At 40.7% G+C, this 24473-nt stretch overlaps 1 protein-coding gene across 2 annotated transcripts; it reads right to left on the bottom strand.

Annotated features, from left to right (window-relative positions):
- Positions 1-423: 423 nt before the first annotated feature.
- Positions 424-16029, bottom strand: LOC101171085 (caspase recruitment domain-containing protein 10). 2 transcript variants are annotated; one of them, XM_011478502.3, is made up of 24 exons: positions 15923-16029; positions 14256-14495; positions 13337-13474; positions 11891-12077; positions 11606-11744; positions 10959-11141; positions 10744-10863; positions 10521-10646; positions 9176-9352; positions 8988-9080; positions 8672-8708; positions 7627-7664; positions 7465-7553; positions 7338-7384; positions 7135-7264; positions 6864-7017; positions 6554-6677; positions 3388-3628; positions 3205-3274; positions 3023-3125; positions 2786-2944; positions 2590-2702; positions 2404-2519; positions 424-2307 (listed from the first exon to the last, which is right to left on the bottom strand). In XM_011478502.3, exons 1-24 carry the CDS (start codon positions 15927-15929, stop codon positions 2100-2102), a joined length of 3039 nt encoding a protein of 1012 aa, XP_011476804.1. In that variant the 5' UTR covers positions 15930-16029; the 3' UTR covers positions 424-2099. The 2 variants fall into 2 exon arrangements, with proteins under 2 accessions (XP_011476804.1, XP_011476805.1); XM_011478503.3 differs by having other exon boundaries at positions 7135-7255.
- Between the last annotated feature and the right edge of the window lie 8444 nt (positions 16030-24473).

The following is a 24473-nucleotide window of genomic DNA, read 5'->3' as shown; positions in this document are numbered from 1 at the left end:
GATTTCCCATTGTCTGATTATGTTTTTAATTTCTTTTTCTTTCGCTAAATTTACTGAATTAGGGAAAAGTTATATTTTGTTGGGTTGGCAGAATTTTCAATACTTCTTGCTGCTGTTGTAACAGGGAACAAGACTCACACATGCTGCATTTCAGAGAGTTTTAAGCTCTGAATTTAACCAAAGATATTAATGTTATGAAGCTGGTAGCGTACTGTTTTGGTAATGACAGCAACCTTCTACAGGATCATATCTTCACATGACCAGGGCTCTCTTATTTTTTCACTATTTGCAAGTGCAAACATGAAGTCCCGGTCAGATCCAGAACATCAACAAATGTGTTTCACTCAGACTGAAACACTGGTGGATAAAAAAAATTAAAATTTTCTAGGAATGTTTGATTAAGTTACATAATACTCCCGCAAATATATTTACAAACCTTTATTTTGACACGGATAGTCTGATAGTCTCTTTAGTCTCTTGGCTTTTTTATTTACAAGAAAAGAAATTCAACAGCTTTCTTTAGCAAATGGCTCACTTGACAGTTACTATCACTAACAATAACTGGATGTAACATACTCTGTGCCTCCTAGCACTGAAAGACAAACATTACATCACATTTGGCAATGAAAAATCACATTTTGAGTGCCTAAAATATAATCTTTCAATGCTACTCTTTACCATATCTGGTGTTCTTGTTTTTCCGAATGTATATATATATACATATTTTGTGATTCCACCAACATCTCTTCCTATGGTTGAATTGAATCATGCAGGTTTCCTTCTCTGCTTGTTGAAACCAAAGTGAAAACGTAAACCATCATTTGAACTCTGCTTTTTGCTGTTATCTGAACAAAGATTCTCAGTTTATCACCCTTAAATCTTAATGAAGCAGCCTGCATACAGAATGTTATGCTCTTTAAAGGCGTTTTAGTAAATTAGCTCCAAAGTTTTTTTTTACAGCTTTCATGTCCTGACAGTAACACACTGAAGGGAAAGCAGCTGTTTCTTATTCTCTATCACCAGACAACCGATGCTTTCATTCAGAATGAGAGGCAATGGCTCAACTTCAAAACTCCAGACGCCTCTGCTGAAAAGACCTCATGACCCATTCGTGTTTTTTGAAATCAGTGCCTTCATTTAGTGTTTTTATTTACATTAAAACATGGTTTGAAGGTCATAACCTGAAATTGCTATTGGCCGGGGGTCCCCAAATCCAGGTCTCAAGGGCCGGTGTCCTGCTGATTTTCCAGAAAATCTGCCTTATTTTCTGCTGATTACCTCGATCAGGTGTGTTTAGCCAATAAGGAGCTTCAATGGCAGGTTGGTTGGAAAACATGTAGGACACCAACCCTCGAGGCCTGGATTTGGGGACCTCTGCTATCAGCAGTGGCTGTTCTGCTTCCCTCCTGCACAGGGATCGTTGAGCTTTGTGACATTTTTTTCTAGAGGACGTTGAGAACTCCAGATGACGGAAATTCTTTGGAAATACAAGTCCATTTAAAGCAAAAATAACAACATAAAGCAATTGATTATAAAATGCATTAAAAAATGATTGTTTCGTTATATTTTTTGATCTGACTTTATTAAAAAAAAGTTTTTGAGCCATAAAACCTTGTTGCACTATAATGAGCATTAAACCAAAGAGATTCATCTTTTGCCAGAAATCATTTATACAAAAGAAAATCCTGATAAATAAAAAACATATCGTCTTTTTTTTTAAAGATTATTTAGAAAACTAAAAATAAGTTTATCTAGTTTTTTGACAGTGATAATGTCCTGTATTTACAGCACTTTCTCAAACTCCGATAGAAGCTTAATCTCAAATGACATGATTTATGTTTAAGTCTTTGAGTAGAAAAAGTAACACAGTTTTAAACAGGTTGGTCTTTCTTGACATCTGCTGTTGTAGAAAACCAGCTCTGTACATTTCAACCTTATCACATTTTTCATAGTGTAAATAAAAAAGATTGTTGATAAAAACACACAAAAATGAGAACCAAAAAATTCATGCATGAGAGAAAGCCAAGAATAGAAAGTACCCATGAATGCCCAGTAGCTGTTGGATTAGATCAATAACTATGATCCTGTTCATCCATGATTTATTGCAGTTTATCAAGTTCAACCCATGCTACTGCCCTCTGCTGGCTCTGGATGGCATTGCGTAAGGTTTCCAGCAGCTCCTCAGTGCAGCTCCAGGAGTTTGGCTCTACCGTATGGTAAAGCAGTGGCAAAGTCTCCAGCTGCAGCTCTTCAGCCTGACACAGATCCTCCATGAAGCTGTCCTCCCCACAGCGGGTAAAGAACTTCCTGTTTGAAAGCAGATTGACATTTTTGAAGACCAGGAAAAAAACTTGTGAGATAACTTCAGCAGTTGTGCTGCAAAACAACAGAGTTTGCACCTACCTGAGCTTCTTGTGCTTTTTGTTTTTGGGGCGAATGTAGATGACGATGGGATATATGTCCTGTCTCAGCAGACTCTCAATGCTGGACAGTCCCAGCTCTAGCAGACAGTGCCTCTCCTGAGGAAAAAGGGTTTACATTCACCATCATTCTATTTCATTTCTAAACACAAACCTTTGCTGCTCTTACCTGGCTGACGACATCAAGTATGGACTGCAGCCGTATGCCCTGAGCTTGCTCTGGATTGGAGGAATCCAACACAAATACCATCTTGTTTTGTCTGTCTGAAGCCTGAATGGGTTCTAAAAGCAGAAAATCAACCAAATATACCACTGAAAACCATTATTTTTCTAAGCATCTAACAGAGGTGTGAGTGTTTGCTCACCTGGTTGACAAGCGCTGAACCTCAAACCCGACTCTGCCGGCTGCAAAAGCCTCTCAATCAAACCACGGGAAAGTAGCGAGGGGGCAAAGATGACGGGCCTCTTGGTCTCAACCTTTATTGGACGCACCAAACTGTATGGGATCAAATGCTCCTCATGACCTGGGAAGAGAAAACCTCCATGAAAAGTGGACGCTGACATAAAAACAACAGTGGACTCAGCTGCTGCTGAAAACTCACGTCTGCTCAGAGTGTAAACGATCTGCTGAGAGGAACTAGTCCCACGGAAATTTGGATCCACTGCTTTCACCAAGCGTACTCGTCCTAAAGGTTTCTTTAAGAACTGTAACATATTGTGGAAGATGTAAAAAAAGCAGTTAAGGCAGCATTTGCCTATGTGGTTTAAGTCTGGGCAGCCTTACCATCTTCTTCTTCATGTCTTTTTGCTCCACAGACATTTTTCGTAATTGTACGAGTAATAACTGCTGCGCCCTGACAGAGAAAAGAATTCACATTTGTTTGTTTTGAGCAATTTATGAACAGATATTACAGCATTTATCCCACTAGAATAGCTAAAAACCCGTATTTAAGTCAAATGAAAATACCTGTTATAGTTTGGCATGGTTCCTGCCTGCAGAGGTTTGGCGCTGACCCGGTCCACCACAGAACAGCGCCAGTGGTACTTCTCGTTGTACTTTGAGTCTGTGACGTGCACGATGTCATCGCAGGCGATGCTTAGCGAGGGCGGATCTCCGTGTGGCTCAATGTTGAGGTTGACGCGCACGTAGAAAGAATCCGCACCCGTGAAGGAGGGCGATGACAGCTCCGAGCAAAGTCTGGAATATCCTAGAGACGGGACAGGAAAGGTTTAACCTCCGAGACACAAAGGAACAGGACTTTATAAAAAGAATGGGAATGTTTTTTAAAAAAAAACCAGAGACCGCATGTGACACATCTATTCACTAGCAGTTGCATTCTAAAACCGAGTTAATAAAATATTTGAATTCCTTTTTCTGCAAGACTCTCCACTCATCTATGAATGAAGCAAGCCAGATAACCTGTAGGGCTCTTTCTGGCTTTATAGTTACAGTATTAAAAAAAGATGCCACTCTGTTTAATGCCTTAGTCACATCCATTAGTACGAAGGGTTGACCCATCTAGGTGCTGCTGATTTCTGGGTTGTCTGGGCAAATAGGCCCACAGGTGTGACTTGTAGCTCCCTTGAGGCTTGTACAACGACCTTAAAGGACGTCATGAAACGCAACGTAAATGGAACGCAACATTGGCACCAGTGACTGACAGGACATTGCTACCGCACTGCACGACTTAACAGAGCTGCAAGCCTACGTGAAATGTCTTCAACCTCTGGTCATTGCTTACATCTGGTCGATGGTGGCATATTCTGCTGACATTAGTGACACCATTACTCATTTTTTGTGCCTGTTTTGTCTTTTTACTATGTGTTCTGCCTTGTGTCAAGTCCATGATAACAAAGTCCACCATTCATCCGTTCCCAGCTGAAGAGGACTCCCCCCATGTGAATACTCCTACTTCAAAGGCATCATATGAATCTTTCACTGAAAATGTCAAAAGCAAGTGGTGACATGATAAACAGGAGGGGATAATAGAGTTGATGTAGTCATCATTTGCTCACACGTGCAGTTGAGTCTCAGTTATGTCTTTCAGGGAGAAAACACTGACGTGCAAAGTGCTGATTATATGATGATATGATGTTCCTGTTCTGCCTGATTGAACGACGCACTTTCATGTAATCAACCCCTGTTAGCAATAAAAACAGACTCCATACACTGGGAAGCCGGAACTCCTCTGTTGCAGTTTGAGCTGTGACAGATGGACTTCTCCTTCTGCAGAAGTCAAACAGAAATTCTCATTTCCTGTGTGGTGTTTCTCGTTAATAAAGAAATAGTCAAAACCCTGACAGTCATGGCTGTGGTGAATGTATCGTGAAGTATTTGTAATGTAAGTTACACACACTCAGACGTACGAGTGATGCTGACGTACTCTAGTTCAGTGGTCTCCAACCTTTTTCAGGTCACAGACCGGTTTAATGTAAGACAATGTTTTCACGGACCGGTCTGAACGAAGCAGAAGTTTGCCTTTGATCATTTTTAGCTTCTGGTTCCTGAAAAACCAAATTTTCACATTAAAATGCTACTACAAGAAATTTAGTTTAAAAATAAAAAAATTTGTAGGTTCTTTTTTTTGTTTATTTGCAGCTGATGAGGGAAAGTTGTTGATTCTGATTTGTTAAAATTCAATGAAAGAGAAATTCCAGCTTTTCTTTTCTTTCATACAATATTATTATAACACGGAGAACTCAACCAAGTCTCAGATCAACTTTCAGAGCAAAAAGATTATTCATATGTTGCCATCCATCCATCCATCCATCCATCCATCCATCCATCCATCCATCCATCCATCCATCCATCCATCCATCCATCCATCCATCCATCCATCCATCCATCCATCCATCCATCCATCCATCCATCCATCCATCCATCCATTCATCTATCCATCCATTCATCTATCCATCCATCCATCTCCAGGATTAAAGTCAAACAGGAAACAAAAATCCATCAATATCAAATCTGTCAAAGTGACTATTCGGATGTAATTTCTAAAATATGTGTGGCCAGCGCTGAACTTTTTTCCTGGTCATACTTATTTTGAATGCTGAAAATATGTGCATTAATATAGTTGGACTTCAAATATTCGCTGTGCCACTTGTTAATCATTCCTGTTTTTAAAATTACCCAGAAAAATACATGCAGCCAACAACAAAATTTAGCCTTGGATGCACTTCAAATACATGCGGGCAATGCAGCAATGTGCGTCTTGGGTCCAGGTATTTATGTGCAGCCAACATTAGTGAGGGTTGCACTTATATCAGCCTTTATCAGCACGTTATTCTCCTCTGTGGTCTGCTGGGGAAGCAGTATTGCAGTCAGTGACACCAACAGACTGAACAAGCTGATCAGGAAGGCGCGTTCTGTCATTGGCTGCAAACAGGACACATTTGAAACGGTGATGGAGAGGAGGTCACTGAACAGACTCCTTTCAATCATGGACAACCCAGAGCATCCTCTCCACCCTGTTCTGGACAAACAGCGGAGCTCCTTCTCTAGGAGGCTCAGACAGCTCCGCTCCAAAACTGCCCGGTACCAAAAATCATTCATACCCAATGCAATAACCCTGTACAACAACACCCAATGCAAAAGATAACCTTTGCACATTTTTATCATCTATTTATTTTTTTTAATTTTTTTTCTATTTTGCACATTTCTTTTGCACATCTTTTTACCTGCACTATTCTGTAAATAGCTTTTTTAAATTATAATACCTTGATGTTTGCATTTATGCTACATTTTTTCTTTGTTCTTGCTTTTTTTTTTTTATTTTCATTCTAAGTCTTTTTTTCCCTCTGCTGTCAGTCAAATTTCCCACGTGTGGGATCAATAAAGTACTTCTGATTCTGATTATCTTATCAATTTTAAAAGCCAATGACACAACACAATAGTGATGGATTTTAATGATATTTGGGATAAATATTACTTTGGTGCTTTAAAAATCAACTTAATTTAACTGTATATCTAAGGTTTTATTTCCCCATGTTTAAGCCTTTAAAAAAGTGTTTTTTTTACCTGTTTAAAAGATAACAAATCCAAAAAAGAAAACCTTATTAGAAAATTTAGGGCTTCCACTGTTTTGTGGGTGTAAAATTATTTTTTTAATTTAAAACTGCAGACTCACCATCTGGGTTGCTCTGATATTTGAGCGCTGACGGCTCGTTCCACCACTGCAGGGAAAAGTGGGCCACCTCTGCGGTGCACTGACTCAGCTGCACACTTCCACCACCAAACAGAACTCGCTCCAGCTAAACAGCATCCAGACAAGCCCGCATGTTAGGTTACCATCTCACAATCATCTCTTCTGTGATCTTTTTCCATGTTAGAACATGCAGAAAACTTTCATCTAATCGCAATCTGCCACTTTTATCAAAGCCCATTTTCTGCACTTTTCAGCCACAAAGTGTTTACGCAAAACCTGTACAGACACACACCTCCAGCAGCTCACTGCCCTCCTTCAGGCCACACTGTTCTGCAGCAGAGCCGGATTTGACCTGGCTGACAAAGATCCCCGTTCGGTTTCCGCCGACGATCACAATGTCCTCAGCTAGACTGGCTTTTGCGAGCTCCAGGGATGTAGTAGTGGGGCTTGAAGACCATCAGAAAAGGCAGGAATGAATGAAAGCAGGGAAGTTTCCATGGTATTTAGGCACAAAAAGCAGGTAAGTAGTTCATTTCATAATGGTAAACACTTAAGCAGCTTACCTAGAAACGTTGGGAATGGGCTGATGTTTGGAAATGCTGGGCAGGTTGACGAGGTCCGGGGGGAAGAGGTGAGAATGTAGGGAGGTCCAGGAATCAGAAAGAGAAGGCTCAATCTGCTCACCTGAAAACACTACACACACTTCTAATGTTCTCTATCCAAATAATAAATGATACAAAAATTAGAGCTGCTATGTCAAACATACTTCCAATGTTCTCATTCTCATCACTGCCCCAGGAGTCTAAGTCGAACCTTTGAGCAGAAGAACAAAAAAAAGTTTGTTTTGAGAAAAAAAAGAAAGAAAGAAAAGAGCTTCAGAAGGATAAACTTACTCTGTGTTAACCCTTCGGTTAATGGAGTTCACACATGGAGGAAATGCGAATGTCGACAACCGGTTTATTTCCTTTTCATCGTCTCGTGTCTGATGGCACACGTGGAATAAAAGTGAGGAGTCAGCCTGAAATTCAGTTTAAAACAGAAGCTCTGATGCTCACCAATAGCAGCAGATTCTCCTCTGAGTTCGAACAGGAACCTGTAAAGCATCAGAAAGCTTAGTTTAACTTTCAAACAGGGAAACAAAAGATCAAGCTCTGCACTTCTTATCCTTTTCAAAAGAGCTGGAAGCGAAGTGCATTGTAGCAAAATATTATATATTTATCTGAGATTAGAGCCGCTTTGTTCGCGACAAACACATCGCAGTGTTTGTTCAGTCTGCCTTTCTTGTTCCTGTAGTAATAAATAAAAAGGGCTGGGTTTAAAGAAAAAAACTCCTAAAGCAGGAGTGTACAAATTCTAAAATCAAAAAACCTAATCTTTTCCTGAATTAAAAAAAATGTACATGGCAAGCCTTAATTTAATCATCTCAGGATGCTCCACCGAATCCGGTTGGTGGCAATGTTACATGTGGAAACTTGTAGAATGAGAAGAAAAATACGGCAATTGCGGTGACGAAGAAGAATCACACACAGTGGTCGGAGTACAACGTAATTAACCCCGCCCACGCTGAGCTACGCCTCTGTCTGGACACTGCAGCCAGGGGTAGTTGAAATTTCCTGCATAAATATAATATGTTTTCAATGCCATCTTGATGAGACCTAGTTTATTTATCCAGTAAATCTCTATTTTACATTCCCTCCCTTTTATCACTTGTCTTTCTAAATTGAATCCTGGTTCACCTCCAGTTTCCTATAACTAAACAGGGACAAAACACTAATTGCTCTGGTTGTTGAAAAGTCGATTCGATGCAAACTTAAGAGCTCATCCTGGACAGACCTTTATCCTTTTCATTTCAATTCAAAAACCTCTCAGTCAGCATATTCTTCTTTTAAATTAACATAAAATCAACCACCTGTTTAAACGAGCTTCTTTTGCTTAACGTTCACTGTTTCGTCCATTTAATCAACAAATGCATTTATCATGTGTTTTCATTCGTTTATTGATTTATTTTAAATCTGTACATTGGCCGGTTTTCTGTTTAAGTGCCTTCTAAAGAAAAAGAATCAATAATGTTATCATATTAAGTGGAAACTGGAGACTTACCCCAGGAAGTTTCATGTGTTTGGTCTTTTGATCGCACCTGTGACAGAAAAAGCTGAGTTTAAGTTTGACCTACTGAAATATTTTACAAGTACAGACACGCTTGCTTGAGAAAAAACTTGCACAAGAATGTATTGCTCAACACAAAATGTTATTGAAGTTGAGGAAGTTTGTCTTTTAGAAGTGGCTTTGCTTGCATTACAAAAGACAGTTATTGTGGTTTTGTTTGTTCAAGTTGTTACTAAAGTTGTGGCAGATGTGCAGCTCTTTTATCTTTTACTGTGATACGTGAGTGTGTGGAACGGGGGGCAGCTCTGACCTTTTTTGGTATTGATTGGTTGGGGCTCAGATCCAGGTCAGGCGTGCAGCAGAGGCCAAAGCACTGCTCCTCACTGCACAGAGACAAATGGGACTGGGGAGGAGGAACGCGGCAGATAAGGTGTGTCAACGTTTCTGCAGCGATAACACGACCCCACACTCCTGCCCACCGAGTCTTGTTTGACTCACGCAGTGAAGGCTAGCGCTCTGCTCCATCTGCTCCCGCCACCGCTCCCGCTCTCGTTCCAGCTCCCTCTGCTGCTGCTCCAGGCTGGCCTGCAGCTCGGCGATGCGTTTCCGAAGGTGGTTCTTGTCCAGCAGACAGTCGGTGTACTCCAGCTGTAGGCTGTCGCGGCTCCGCAGAGCCTGATCAAAATGAAAGACAGATGCATTTGTGCATTTCTACAAAAATATATGACAAGTTGACAAAAGCTCATGAAAACAAAGTTAGGCCCTTTCTTTCATGATGAAAAAATAGAAAAAGGATTAACAAAATATTTAAATCTAGGGTAAAAAAAAATAAATCTAGGGTTATCTCAAAAATAATTTGAATCAATGAACGATAAAAAAAGCAAGTGTTAGCAGCCTTTGGAATTCTCCAGATGTCTCAGAAAACGCTGCAAAGATCCACAGCAGAGATTAGAGGGATTACACAAAGAAGAGCACAAGTGGTGTTGTGGAATTTCTTCTGGAAAAAAAAGTTTACTGAAGATATTTAAGAAAATCAAATACACTTTTTGTCCACTTTTGGCTATAAAACATATAAAACGACAAACAGGAGATGCAGTTAGGTACAGAAGTGGCAGTGTTATTGCATCGACTCGTATGAGGATTCAGTCTCACGCGTCGTTTCCATCTCATGCCTAACCAACAAGAAACCTGATCGGCTGTAGAATTGAATATTTCTACAACAGAGATCATGCTCTTAAGAGTGTAGTTTATTCTAAGCTTTTATTTGTATTTACATTTTCTTCTAGTTTCTTTCTGGTTGAATTTTACAAGCCGAGCTTTAGTGTCTGTTCTGCACGTCTTAACCACCTCACCTGTGTTGACACAGACATGCAAAACTCACCGGATTTACAGGAAAAAAATCCCCATGCTGAGTAAATTTTTAAAAAGTGACTACTTCACATACTGAGCAATCTAAAGAAAAATACTGAAAGATCCCGATCCGGTCCCTAGAAGTCAATGCTTTGTTTGTTTTCCAGCCATCCCTGTCTTACTCACTGCTAACTCCATGCTGAGTACTGTTAAGGTGTGTTCAGTTAGTCACAATTTGGAAAATACCATTTCAGATTAGGGGCGGCAGGAAGGCAAAGCGAAATTCAGTATCTGACTAAGGGAACACACCTGAGCCAGGTGATGAGCAGTGAGTAAAGCAGGAGAAGAATCAGCTGACGGTCCTCAGAGCTCTGATTTTAAGAATCTAATTGGGTCTATGTTTAGGGTCTACTTTGAAATAAAAATAAACCTGATAATCATGGGAACCAATTCTGCTGTAACACTTAGAAGGTCAGGCTGGATTCAGACTGACCTGATCCCTCTCCTTCTCCAGTTCCATGATTTGGTTGAAGTAGGACTCGCTCCTCTTCTGCTCGGTCTCCCAGTCCAGCTGGAGCGTCCTCACCTTCAGCTGCAGCTGCTCACACTGAGACTGCAACTGCAAATCCAGTCCAAAAGAAGTTTATAAGAATGGTGGATCAGGTAGATAATCCATTTGAATCCAGGGATTTTGACGATATGATCCATGTCCTCGCCTTGCCCCTGAGCTCGTCTGCACCCTGCAGCTCCTCCTGCAGTTTGGTGATCAAATCGCAGAGCTCCTGCCTCTGTTCGGCAGCTTCCACGCGGTCCTGCTGCAGGATATCCATCAAGGCCTGATGTCAAGAGAAACCCCATTTAGAAACAAAAAAACTGAACCATTTTCAGAAGGTCTTCTCAGATTTTTGGAGCGGAATACTCTTAAACACACAATGACTCCAGTGGTGGGAGCTGGGCTTGTTTTCTGAGCCTCCAAGTTTTGCAGCGGCTTCTTAGGAAGAGTAGGCGGAGAGCCATCACTTCCATTAGAAATCACATACGATGATTTGCTTCCATCAGGAGTTTCAAGTGACTGTTTCTCTGAGTCTTTCAGCCTGGATTTAAGATCCTCTATCTGTGGAAAAAAAGAACAAAAGTGAATGACAAAAATGCAAAGCAATAACAGATGCCTGTATAAACTGAACACATCTAGACCTTTGTATCAGTTCAGTGATGATTATCAGTTCATTTGAGGGGGGGGGGGGGGGGCAGTAGGTTTTAACCGCTGTTAGTAAGGTCATTATTGCATAAAATGTTAACTTATCCAAACGGGAGTCATAACAGTTTATACCTCAGCAGTGAGGCCGACCTCCTGCTACAACACAAACTAATCTGAATGGTGGCTGATAACATCCACACAGGTGAGAAGTCCACAGATTCAGAGGAAACAGCTTCACTTTCTGGTGGCTCTCAGTGCAAAGTGCTTTTTTTCCTAAAGCCTTTTACAGTTTCGAGCCCTGTTATAAACCTTTAAAACAATAATTGAACACCTCGTGATGTTTTTTTTTTCTTTTACCTGTGCTGTTCTGTCCGACTCACCTGGATGAGCAGTTCCCTCTCTCGGGTCGAGGCTCTGTGCTGCTCCTCCAGAGCTCTGGAGTACTTCACCGCCTGGTCCAGGTGTCTGTCCTTCAGCTTTCCCAGCTCCCTGCTGGCAGACTCCCAGTCCTGTCGCAGCCTTTAAACAAAGAGCTTTCTCACTGCTTCTTTCTGGGTCATCGGGTATAGAAAATACTGAGCAGACCCTCTCCTGACGCAATTTATCTGCTTTTAATCATTGTTTTTTTTTTCTTCTAAAATTAAAATAACTAACGGGGCTCAAACCTTTCAAGCTGCAGTTTGTCGTGACGCAACCCGTGAGCTTTACGCTCTGCTCTGCTTCGCTCCTCCTCGGCCACCCGACATCGCTGAGACAGGCGGCGCTCGCACAAGCGGCTGCTTCGGAGCTGCTCCCTCAGCTTCCGCACCTCCAGCAGCAGAAACTGGGTCAAACCTTCTGGACCCTCTTCGTCTGCAGAGAAAAACATGTGGGGCTGTTGTTGTATGGGGAACAGTGGTATGTCAATGTCCAAACAGAGACAGAACAGATAAGTGAGATGCAAGAACATTGTAATCTGATCATCTCTAACCAACTAAGATCTAAGTCGTTTAGATCTTTGCTCAACCTCAAAATAACTTTTTCAAACTTTTTTTAACCCAAATTCCAGAGATGTTGGAACATTCTTTCACATTTGACTTGAATAAAAGGGAAAAGACTCTGACAGCTCATTAAGAAATAACAACATTTTAAACAGATAAACCCTCGATCCACCATGAGCTTATCGTAAATTTAAAGCTTGATGCAGGTCTGACAATAGGTGGCATGGAGCACCAAACTGGCAAAAAAAATAGAAAAGGACCAAAAGGTTTCAGCTGAGTTAACTGATATCATTTCAGTGACAGGATTTTGAGAGTTTCTCAAAAGTAAAGAAGGGCAGAGACTGTCTAATGAGTAAGAGTGTATGACTCAATGGGGATTACTTTAAAAACCCTATTATAACATGTCAAACAGCAAAGGCTATGCAAATAATTCTTATGTAAAAGTGCATAACATCATGAAAAGATTGATAAAAACTGAAGAAATCTCTGTTTGCAAGGGACACAGATAATTAAGCAAAGAATATGTCAAATATGGTCATGAATGTAATAATGTATTTCAGGAATGGAATAAAATCCCAACACAAAACTCCAGACCAACTTACTGACCAAACATATTTAAAGGTTTAGAAAATGACATTTCATGGTGCTCTCGCTGATTTTTTAAGACTTCTTACAGCCATCAAAGTTGTATTGAGCCCATGTAATGAATAAATCCTAAAACTGTTCAATTTAAACGTTTGTCTTGTAAGCTAAATTTATTTAGAAAGTCACTTTAAAAATATTTTCCAATCTGACATATTTTCCCTTTTCTGGTTTTAATTTGGCCGAACCCAAACTGACCTTGAACCACAACACTTAACCTTAAACATTTGACTGATTATTGAATAAATCTGCTGTGACTTTTAAAAAAACAGCTTCAACAGAGCGTTTGACCCACTGGAAATGACGATGCTTCAAAAAGTACAGTATGAGGGTGAATGAGAACGTCTTTCAGTGTTAAAAAACATTTTTTTAAGCAGATCCCCAATTCAAAGTGGAGGTCACAAAGAAGCTCAGTTTGGACTCCAGACATTACATAAGTTTACAAAAATTTTAATGTCAGTCTTGTTCAAATGAAAAACCGTAGCTTGCCCAAAATTAGGGAGCATCTCTGGGTGGGCTTCTGTCCGGTCAGCTGTGTGTACTGGTCCGGATGGTAAAACTCCAGCGACTCCATGAAGGCCTGAAGGCCTCGCTGGCCTTGACCTCTGAGAATGTCCAGCAAGCGGCCTGAGAGGGAAAAAGCAGCCAGAAAAACATTCCTGGTTAAAAACAGAAACTGCTTTCAGATCAAAGGTCAGACGTCCTACAGAAATCTACCCTTCACTGTTGGAGCTGCACAACATAATGGAGGCGAACTCATGAGCCAAACCAGAAATGAAACATGAATCACTTTTAGTCAAGGGGCACATCTTCATTCAACCATTATTTGACACTTGTATCCTTAATCTTCCCCCTCCCCATCGAGGAGCAACAACTGGTTCCTGCTCTTGTATCTGACTGTAGTTCTCTCATCACACTCTTCTAATCTCTTTATAATAGAATTGATCACATACTGTAGAAATACCCCAAAAGGAAAAGCTATTTTAGTGATAATTTAAGTTAAAACTGAATCTGCATCCTGCAATATGGAAACCAGTGTGTTCTGCTCTAAAAAGAGCTGCTTCCCTATTTCATTAAGGCATGGCAGTTTATTTTGGTGTCCTAATCTGGATTAAATTTACCTATATACCAAATACAAGTTATTAAATGTCTACAACAGTATTTTACATCCAAATAGTTCAACTGTATTTCTGCCTTTATTTCCACCTGGTTATAATTCTAACTGAAGCTTCTGTTGCAGCACTGAGAGGAAATCTGAAGGGAAGGCTTTGCAAATGAAAATAATCTTCCTGCATTCAACAGTCTAATCTGAAATCCAGACTCTGAGAACTTCCGCAATTAAGCAATCGGTTATTTAAATGGGCTTGCTTTCTTTTTAAATCAGATAAAAAGCAAGGCCTCTTCTCACCGGCCTTGCTGATGCGCAGCGGGTACTGCGTGGAGTTCAGCACCTCGTCTTCATCCTGCTCGTCGATGACCTTGCACTGCCGCAGGAACGGGGTGAGCTTGGCGGGGTTGAGGATGCGGGTGAGTTTGTGCCGAACGCCCTCCACCCGATCCCACAGCTCCTCGCAGCGCTCCTCCAACCACTGGGGAGAGGAGCGGCCCTCATCTTGAGCTACATCTTCCTCCCTCTGCACCAAGACTCCTGCAGGAGACCAGTGAAATCTGCTCAAGGATCTGCTTGAAATGTTGATTACATATGAAAGGTTTCGATGCTTATCTCTTTTCCTGTCACATTTCAGTGAAGTGAGGTAAACCTGCAGACTTTTTCCAAAACTCTCCAAACGACAGTCTATTTTGGTCTTACCTGCATTTCTGCAACAGTTTATGAGCCAAAAGTTTATGAACCGTTATATGAAAAGCCATACAAAAAAAATGAATCACAAAGGTTTGTTTGTTGCTCCACTCTGAGAGTCTATAAATAACCAAACCTTTATAAAGCAAAATTGGACCTGCACTGTAGTGAGGAAATGCAACAGCTGCTTTTTGGAAAAACTCCAAAAAACAGTCTGGGACTTTTATCCCCATCAACACATCCGCCTGGACTTTAACCGATGAGATCAAGCACAAATATTTGCCTAAATTAACACAAAAGAGAAGAGCTTTGAGGATTTATTTTTAGAGCATGGATGTCTGGTCTTGTGCGGATCACAAAACCATAAGGGGAGGGACCCTGTGGACCATTGTTGCAGAATGCAGAAATGAAAACATGGCTGTGATTCATTTCACACACGTGAAAACACACACAGACATTCTGTGCACCCATGAAGGCTCCAACGGCAGGGAGGACAAATGTCAACAGCCCAGACAAACGATACAATTGATGACTTTTTAAAACCTTTAATAACATTTTTAACTCTTTGAGGGGAAATTAAAAAGCAGCAGCAACAACCTGTAAACAACATGAATGCATATAAGAAAAGTCTGCATTTGTTACAGCCTGCAGGCACAGCTGCCACAGAGAAAAACATCTTTAAGAGCGCTGTCACTGATTTACTGATAATGTGAGAGTGGCTTCTCTGGCAGGACTGGGCCTGTTGGACCACTCAGGAATCTCTGTTATTACTTTGAAACAAGAATTTTTATTTGGGACCACTACACTTCCACGGAATCCAGGAAAACAAGAATAAACTTTGTTCTGGATTACCGATCTGCAGCTGAAATCCCAACAGACACTGACATGAGGAAACCAACACTTCAGCAATTCATTTGAAGACTTAACTTTGAAAATAATAGAGTAAAATTACATTTTAAATCATTCTAAAACTTTTTTTCACATACATAATTTTCATTAACATAAATGAATAGTATCTATTATGATTCATTATATTTAAGTTAAAAAATGTGCTGATCATTTTAGAAATGACAAACAGAAGTTAATAGTAGCTTTAGCTCTACAACCATAACAGTAATATACAGATATGAAGTATTTAAGAATTAAAATTCATGAACAGCGTTTTTCATATGCCTGTCCGACTCAGGTTTAAGTTGTCTCCAAAGCGACAGAAGTCTCCTCACTTCTCAGAAACATCAAGCAGAATCAACCTAAAGACACCTTAAATGCTGACTTACCGCTCATGTCTTCCTGCTGTTTTTGGCACCGATCTTTGAGCCTTCTCCTTCGAGCGCGCACACCACCAGGAGCGACGCGGAAAGTCCTCCTCTGACCACTGAGCACGCGCAGAACCGGTCACGAGCCCGACCACTAGAGGGCGCGTTGAAACCAACGCTTGTAGAACCTCTGCTGCTGAGAAAGTGTTGTGAAATGTTCAGTGCCAGCTCTCAAATTCTGGGCTTTTTGACAACTTGAGGCATTTATTAGAGAAATAATGACTCAATAAACAACAAATTACCTTTTAGGTTTGATATGGGCTCAGCTTGGGAAAAAATTCCCCAACAGGAGCTCCTTCCTTGTAGAAAATCCCAGATGATCTCTTACATAAATTTCCAGACTATTTCAACACCTTGATTTCTTATTTTCTTTCTTTCATTTTTACGTCTGTCGACCTTTGATTAGGCTGGAGTCTTGAAACTATACGGCACTGACTCATTCCACTTCAGGAGGGATACGAACCCATTAACAAGTGCTGATAAGGAAAAAGTCGGCCGTGTGTGAAACATGCACAGATTACACTGCACAGCACTGTCAGGTTGTTAAGACAGGTTTTCATTCAGTTTAAGATCCCCTTTAGGGTCCGCATATCTTAAGGAATTACAAAAAAAGTTACATTTAGCTGTTTTATTTAATGTTTTGTTAAAATTTGCACGTTTTTAAGTATTAGATGTTTTCTTGATGTGAAAAATATGTTTTTGGACAAATGTTTTTATGAGAATAGAGATTTTTAGTGTCAAAAAAGAGGTTTGTCAAACTAAAAAGGTTTTCAAAAGCTTTTAGGAAAATGTGCACCAAAACCGCTCACCACAATGACAGCTTCTTCCCTCAAGCCGTCACTTTGATGAACTCCTGGCGCCTGAATACTCAAGAACAAAAAACAAAACCATAGAAACTGTCATACCGGAACTACTGTTGCATTTTAACTTAGTCATTTTCATTTAGTCATGTTTATTTATTAATATTTCTACCTTATATTACTTTTTTTTATTATTTATCCTTTTTGGTCTTACGTCTTTTCATACCTTGCTGGCACAAGACACCAAAGCCAAATTCCGTGTACATGCACTGTGCTTGGCCAATAAAGCTGATTCTGATATTGTTGGAGATTGATTGTTTTTCTTTCAGCTTTGACTGGGATAGGAAATTTGAGTAGATGCAGTCATAATGCCAACATCAAAAGCTCTGCAGCCGCATAAGAATGTGGGCCTTTTCTTGGTATGCAGACAGGAAATGTCAGGCTGTCCTCTTCCTCATCAGGAAGCGTAGGCCTCCCATCGATGGTGTCCGCCGAGCAGGTTAAGTGGAAGATGAAAATCAAACAGTCACGTACCTACACACTATATGTGCATGTATGCTGGTTGTAGTTAAAGGGATAAATAATGCAAATGTGACATCTGTGAGACAGTTACAAGTTGATACAGATTAGAAACATACAAACTCATATTTTTTTGGTATTTTCTGTTCTTGATGAATTTGAATAAATATGTCAACATGTTATCAGGTGAGTAGTCCCGTGCTGAGGATTTTAGATGGGCAGGGGCTCAAGTTGGAAAAGGCTAGAAAAAACTAATGTTTTTTAAACAATATGGAAATTAAGTAAAATTAAAAAAACATAAAACAAAACGACTGATAGATAAATGCTCAGCTACTGTAGGTGAAAGTGATAGACTTGGAAGACACAAAGGCAAAGAAAACACTATTTATTTTAGCACAATGTTGGTCTAACATAATCAACATGAATCAAGATAAATACAGATGTTAATATTTATAACACAAACATTCTACAACTTTCATCCCCAGAATGCAGGAATCATTAATAATGTTTAATATTATTATCATACTGATGCTGAGTGTTTTTTTGGGGTTTTTCAGTGTTCTTTATGGTCATGTTCTGTCCTCTATTAATCACTGCGGGTTCATGTTACTTATCCACAGCTATCTTCATTTCTGTTCAGTGTCTTAAGTGAACAGAAGTGTGTGGTTTTCAGTTTTACATGGTCAGGTCATCTGCCTTATCTGCCTTTTGTTTTATCATCGGTTTTTCGTCCTGTTTAGGTTTATTTATTAAACTTTTCTGCCACCAAGCCCAGTTTACCTCATTTTGGCTACAAAATTTTGCACCTCCAGTTGTCACGGTTTTAGTTTCTTTGCTTTTGTGTTTTGGTTCTCTTTTTGTTCTGTCATGTTTTGAGTTCAGTTTCCTGTTTTATTTTGAAATGTTTCCTGTTTTGATGTAGCATTGAGTTTGACTTTTGGTCCCATCTGCCCTAATCATTGTCACCCGTGTCTCGTTTGTCTGTATGTATTTAAGTCCTGTCTTTCCCTTCCTCGGGTGCTTGTCCATATTATGCTGTTCTCCTGTTTCAGTGTAGTTTTGCTGTTCCCCTTTTCGAATGTTTCGAGTTTCAAGTTTCAAGTTTGTCTGGAGTGCCCAGCAGTGGATTTTCACTGGATTTTAAACGGATTCAGATCAGTTTAAATCTGGAACCCCCTGCCTCCTCCCCTCTGCACCCTCCCTTAACCCCCGGCCTGACACCAGTTGGAGAAACCAAAGCTTTCTGAACCACTGAACCAAAATGAATCCAATTGTACTGAAAGGGTTCAAGGTTGTGAAGCATTTGACACACTGAAACTAGTGACATCTATTGACCAGACAACAAAATTGCATCAGACTGGAACAAAAAAAAGACCAGCATGTCATGAAAGTCATTGTGTGTGTTTAGTCACGTAGCAATAAAATTGATGATGAAATGATTTCCAAAACCTGTTTCTTGTACAAAATACTGTAAAGCAAATACTGTTTGTTTGCGATATTAGTTAATGTTGTGTTGTGAGTTATTGTGTTGTGATGTGAGTTAATGTGTTGTGAGGTAAGTTAATGTGCTGGACCCTTCTGGGCCACCATACCAAACTGTCCTGGTCTTGGTTTTGTTTAGGCCCACTTTGCATTTGAGCAGCACCAGGACCAGCTTTGCAATGGTGACAAGCTGGTGGAAAAATCATGGACCTGTGACCTGTGAGAAATAAATCACATATGGTCCGTCTGAATCAACATTTCTAAGGCAACCACTCTCATCAGTCAGTAGTAAGCTTGTAGTAAGGTCACACTGGTTCCACTAAAAGTGGGCCTGGGATAATTTGTCAATCAAACCTATTGAGCGTTTGACACGAAACGACTTTAAGACATTGAGGCATCTCATTAGTCAGTTAATAGCTTATACTAGTGTAGTTTATGTAGTTTATAACTTGCACTACAGAAAAGGTATCGTGAAAAAATGAAGCTTATCAAGAACATGTAAAAAAAAAAAGTATCAGAGCAAGAATGATTATTCTGAAAAACAGAACGGTTGCTATCAGCAGGTACTTCCTGTTTGGAACACCAGGGGAGAAGCGTCACTCCAGTTCTCTTATACAGTCAATTATGTGACAAAATCACATAATTTATTAGCCTACTTTAAAATACAGATACAAAGCTTAAAGCACCATAACAGACCTACATTATGTATCAACCATTTGGTTTTGACAGGGTTTTAAAAGACAAACTGTAAAAACAAAAAAAATGATTGTTGAAAAACCTTTTACATTTTGATCTTGGTACACCGGACATATTATTTACCATGTGTTTTTTTGGTCTCCATTTTAGCTCAGAAATGTTTCAACTCACTGCAGTCTCACAGTTCACGAGTCATGGATATCAAGCCTCAGTATGGATTTCTGCACGTGTCACAGTTGTAGCCGTCACAATTTTTTTTCCATTTTGTAAATGTTGTTCAATTTTAATTTTTGTGTGTTAAGTCCCTCTTTAGGGAGGGGGGAGAAAATAGGTAACATAAAGAAAAACTAATAACCGGGCGGGGTTAAAGTTGGCCACACAGCCATTTATTCAGGTGACACAACATAAAAACATCTGCATCTGGATGGTTTGAGTAAATTGATGGTCTGTGATACATCTGATTCTGTGATCTTTGTGAAACTGAATGTTGGTTGGCTTGCGTCTATTGAAAGTTTGTGATTTTCAACAGGTGTGAAACAACTCGCTATGTTGGCCACAGAATCAATGAAATAATGGTTAAATGCCTCTGCTACGACTTGAACATTGTTTGTTAATTGTTTATTTTAATTTCTATAATGTTTTGTTCTTTGGGGCGATCACCTGTCATTTTTCTTATCTGGTTCCATATTATTTTAGAGTTTCCATGTGATTTTTCAATTATTTAAAGGAAGAAATCTGCTTTTGCTTTCCTTAAAGATCTTACCGCCTTATTTCTCAGTATGGCAAAAAGACATCTGTCATGGGTTATTACTTGTGTTTATATCTGAAGTCTGTCACATTGAGCATAATGCTGGTTCATGTTGTGGTGAATGCTGGTGCCCTCAGGCGAGGACAGACATAACAGATTTGGCGCTCTGTCTGCGTGGTATGCTTAGCTGTGCATTAGTGCAGAACCGAGTAATCACAGTCGTCAAAAGAACATGGGCTGGGGGGGTAAAACGTGTTCAGGCGTGGTATAGATTCTCTGACGTGAGAACACGCTGAGGGTGCAAAAATGTCACTCATGACAATAGAATAGTTTGAGCAACTTATTTTATATGCATACCAAAGACTTACATAGGAATCAAATAGTGACTTGGTGGCCAGAGATATTTCCAATGTAATCTATGTAATGAATGTAACTGGTGCTTTCTGCTTTGGGAGGAAACGGGTTAAATGTAGAGAACTAAACACATGCTCTGAAATACATGAAAAAAACAGGGCTTTAACTCTTGACTGAGGTGCACTGCCGAGTGGTCACAAGTGGGAGCAGAAACATTAACATTTTTACATTTTTAAATTTTGAGAATGTTAAACACTTTAAATGTGCTTGTTTAATTTCTAAGGTGTTACACGGATCTGCCCCACCTCCCATGTCTGATACCCTTGTGCTATCCTAGGCACTTTAACATTGGGAGTTGGGTCATCTAGACCCACTAGACAGTGCGCTGAACCTTTATTTTTCAATGATTTGTGAACCTCACTGGTGTCCATGGATTATATGAAATCTTTCCACCTTTATCCACCTTTGTCATGGTTGGGAGAACGTGTCAATGTAAGGGTGGGGTCATCTAAGATAGCAGATTAAAAAAATAAAAAAAGAAGAAAAAAAGAGAAGGACCAGAGCCTCCTCCAGAGGGGACAATGAAGTCCCTTTTTAGAAAAACAGCTTTTGGACAAGATGCTCTTCCTGTAAAGGCCAGTACCACCTGGAATAGTCTATTATTTAAAATAATTTTTTAAACTTTAGGAATTGTTGACTTTTTTCTATGGAACCTGTTTTTGCAGTGCACTCTCTGTAAAAGATTGTCCCACATAAACCTTCAAAACTCGCCTCAGACATTGGTTGAAAGATAACCAATCCTGTAAACAGTAGCTGCATTTCCAGTGACTATAAAATTGAGCAAATTGAATGTGCAATAACAAAGTCCCCTAATGGAAACATTGCAATTATCGATAAAAAGTATTTGCGCTTGAAAGAGGTTTGAAAACTGCAATGGAAATACTTTTTTTCGAATAAATTAGTTACAGGACCAACAACCGGAAATGCCTGTCTTAGGCGCCACAAGAAGTTCCACAGCATCACACAGCTCCGCAAAAGTTGAGCGTGTCATGCAGAATTGTTGGATCCACAGGTCCTCTGTAAAAGCACCAATGACGTTTCCCAAATCTCTTCATCCGTAGCCGCTCCAAGGCGTAAGGAGCTTGCCACTCCACGGCCTGAAAAAGACGTCGACATCTCCTTTGATAGATGAATGGTGATGAGCGCTAGTGCCGTAGCAGAAATGTGAATGTATCTGCTGTTAATCAAAGAATTGTTCACATCCATGGCCATGTTTTTGAATGACTTATCGTGTGAGTTAATTTGTGTTTGTTCGCATAATTATGATTTAATGGAAACAGTGCAATTGTGAAATTGTATTTTTTTGACATTTCTAGAAGTTCAGTTTTGCGCATATGTGTGCTGCAAAAGCAGATATTGATTTATACTGTACTGTAATGTGACATGCTTTTATTGTATTATTATGTTCATTAATGTGCTTTGGCCTAATCAAAGAAATAGATAGATAAATAAAAGCAACAGTTAGTATAGATGCAGACAAAGATCCTTAATTCCTTTTTTTTTAACTTGTCCTGTCCAACAGCTGGGCAAGCAGATCAGAGCTAAAGACCTCTTGTGTTGGACAGATTTTACTGTTACAATAGGGATCGTAGATTTTCAGACAAGCAGAAGGTTTATCCGTATTAACCCCTTTTGTATTTGAGGCTAAGCTTTATTTGCAATAACAATATTAATATGCATTCCTTGTTGGAGCGGACAGAAGAAAGAGTGGGATGTTAGAGATTGGGGGTAAGAGGTTAAGATGGTGAAAATACCCCATCCCTGGTAGGGGGTATCAGGCTTTGGCCGTGTTCCCTGGGTTCCCTGGGTGCTGGCTTCCTGGACCCGGCGGCCCTCTCTCCACGCAGGGAGAGGGATCCCTGAGCTCTCTGGCAAGACCAAGAGCCGGGGATCACATCACATTTGAGCCTGGGGATGTCCGTGTCCTTGTGGTGTGGGTTCTGGTCCGTGCCCCTGAGCGCTGGGCCTCGCCAAATTTCCAACTGTGGGCAAGCCTGGTTGGGTCATGTTTAAAACACTTCCTGTGGACCCCTTCTTCCCCTGGGTGTCCTCCTCCTGGGTGGGGACGGCTGGGCCCTGCCTTGCTCTCTCCTGGACCAACCGTGGGCCGGGTGGGTGGCTGCCTGAAGCACGGGGCGGGTCTCCCTTGGGGGGTCCTGGCTTGTACCTGGGGTTGGGGTGGGGGGATGCCCAGAACTCCTGGGTGGTGATGAGGTGCTATTCTGGGGCTGTGGGCACTCTTATGGGGCGGGGCCGTGCGTTGGGCCCTCCCTGCGTGGCTGGGGGGCTGCCCTCCTGGTTGGGCTGGAGCTTGCACTCTCTGTCCCCCCATGCCTACCTGCCCTCTGGCTTTGGGAGCCCCTGTGGTGGTCCTGCTGGCCTGGGTGGCGGATGTGATCACCTGGGGGCGGTTGTTCTCTATTTGCTACCGTGCCGGTGTTGGGGGGTTCAAGCTGCTGCTGCGGCGGGGGTCTTGGTGTGGGGATGACTGGGCACTCTCCCTCCTTCTTTTTACATTCCACCATCCATTTTAGAGGAACATAAACACTCACTTGAGCACAGGTGTTAGCTCACCTTTGCACTTATATTTTGTGTGATTGAATGAAATATTTCACACTAGTTGGTTTGGAGGCATAAGCAAGTGTGTGTGAACATTATTTGTATTGTGTACAAGTTGACATGTGGACATTTTTGGAGCCAACAGGTATGTTTATAACATTTGAGTGTGTGTGTGGACAGACCCCGCCCTTATAGACTTGTATTGCATCTGAACCTCACCGTAATGAGTGTAACCATTCAGAAACTTGTTGCTTTATGGTGCTTCATGGTTTTACCCCCCTTTCTATAATCACCCTCCTATCCCCCCCTCTCTAACATCCCTCTCTCTTCTTTCCTCCTTTCCTTCTCCGTCCGGTCCAACACAAAAGATTTTCAAGTATGATTTAAAATGAATAAAGTTACAAAAGGGGTTTATTCAGACATACCTCTGGTTTGTTTAAAAATTCATAACATGTATTGTTAAAATAAAATATGTCCAACACAACAGGCCTTCAGCTCTCATCTGTTTGCCCAGCTGTTGGACAGGACAAGTTAAAAAAAAAAATTGGGGAAAATCCGGGGGAGGCAGTCGATAATACAGAGTCATAACATAAGAGTGTCATAAGTAAATTGCATGACTTTGTTCTCACATACACACACCTACAAACACCAACAAATAGTCTGCATACAACTATTTACAGCTTTTAAGTATATTCATAAATGAATGATGGAAGAGTGATCTCACAAGACTTATGCACACAGACAGGTATAATTGTTTGCCTTATTTGCGTAACCAATATTCTTGAAGAGGGGTGTAAAAACATTACTAAAGTATTTGTGCAAAAGTGAATGAGCAGGTGGGTTGAATGAATGTGTGCTCCTTAGAGTGTACCCCCACCATGGAGACGGAGCCGGAGGCCAAGACCCGACAGCCCGCCGGCTGAGAAAGGAGGAACAGAGAGAGCGCGCAGAGCCGAATCCCCCGCCAGGGCAGGACCCATCCCACCCCAAGGCGCTCTGGTCCCATACTCAATGCCCAAACGTATCCACCACAGGGGCCTACGTGAGTGTATTTGTGCATGATGATGTTAGGTCTATGGTGCACGAATGTACTAAGAGGGGGTGCATTTAAAATAGGTGGTTGCTTCCACCAATGATCCCTACATGTCTGAAGCGAATAAAGCCTGATGGGGTGGGGATGAGGGGTATGTTTAACTTAATTTATTAATCTCATCAATTGATAATCATGTTTTTTTATTTATTTTTTTCCTCCCAATTCCTAGTGAGGTGTTAGGTGTAAAGAGGGATACTGGTC

This window comes from Oryzias latipes, chromosome 8, assembly GCF_002234675.1.
Source record: "Oryzias latipes chromosome 8, ASM223467v1".
NCBI lineage: Eukaryota > Metazoa > Chordata > Actinopteri > Beloniformes > Adrianichthyidae > Oryzias > Oryzias latipes.
The sequence above is the reverse complement of the archived record's forward strand: the minus strand, read 5'-3'. Positions and strand labels throughout refer to the sequence as shown.

Coding starts and splice junctions, on each gene's coding strand:
- LOC101171085 (XM_011478502.3), bottom strand. Junction 11,142..11,605: donor AGAGGGAACTGCTCATCCAG/GTGAGTCGGACA, acceptor TTTTTTCCACAG/ATAGAGGATCTTAAATCCAG. Junction 3,126..3,204: donor AAGACATGAAGAAGAAGATG/GTAAGGCTGCCC, acceptor AATATGTTACAG/TTCTTAAAGAAACCTTTAGG.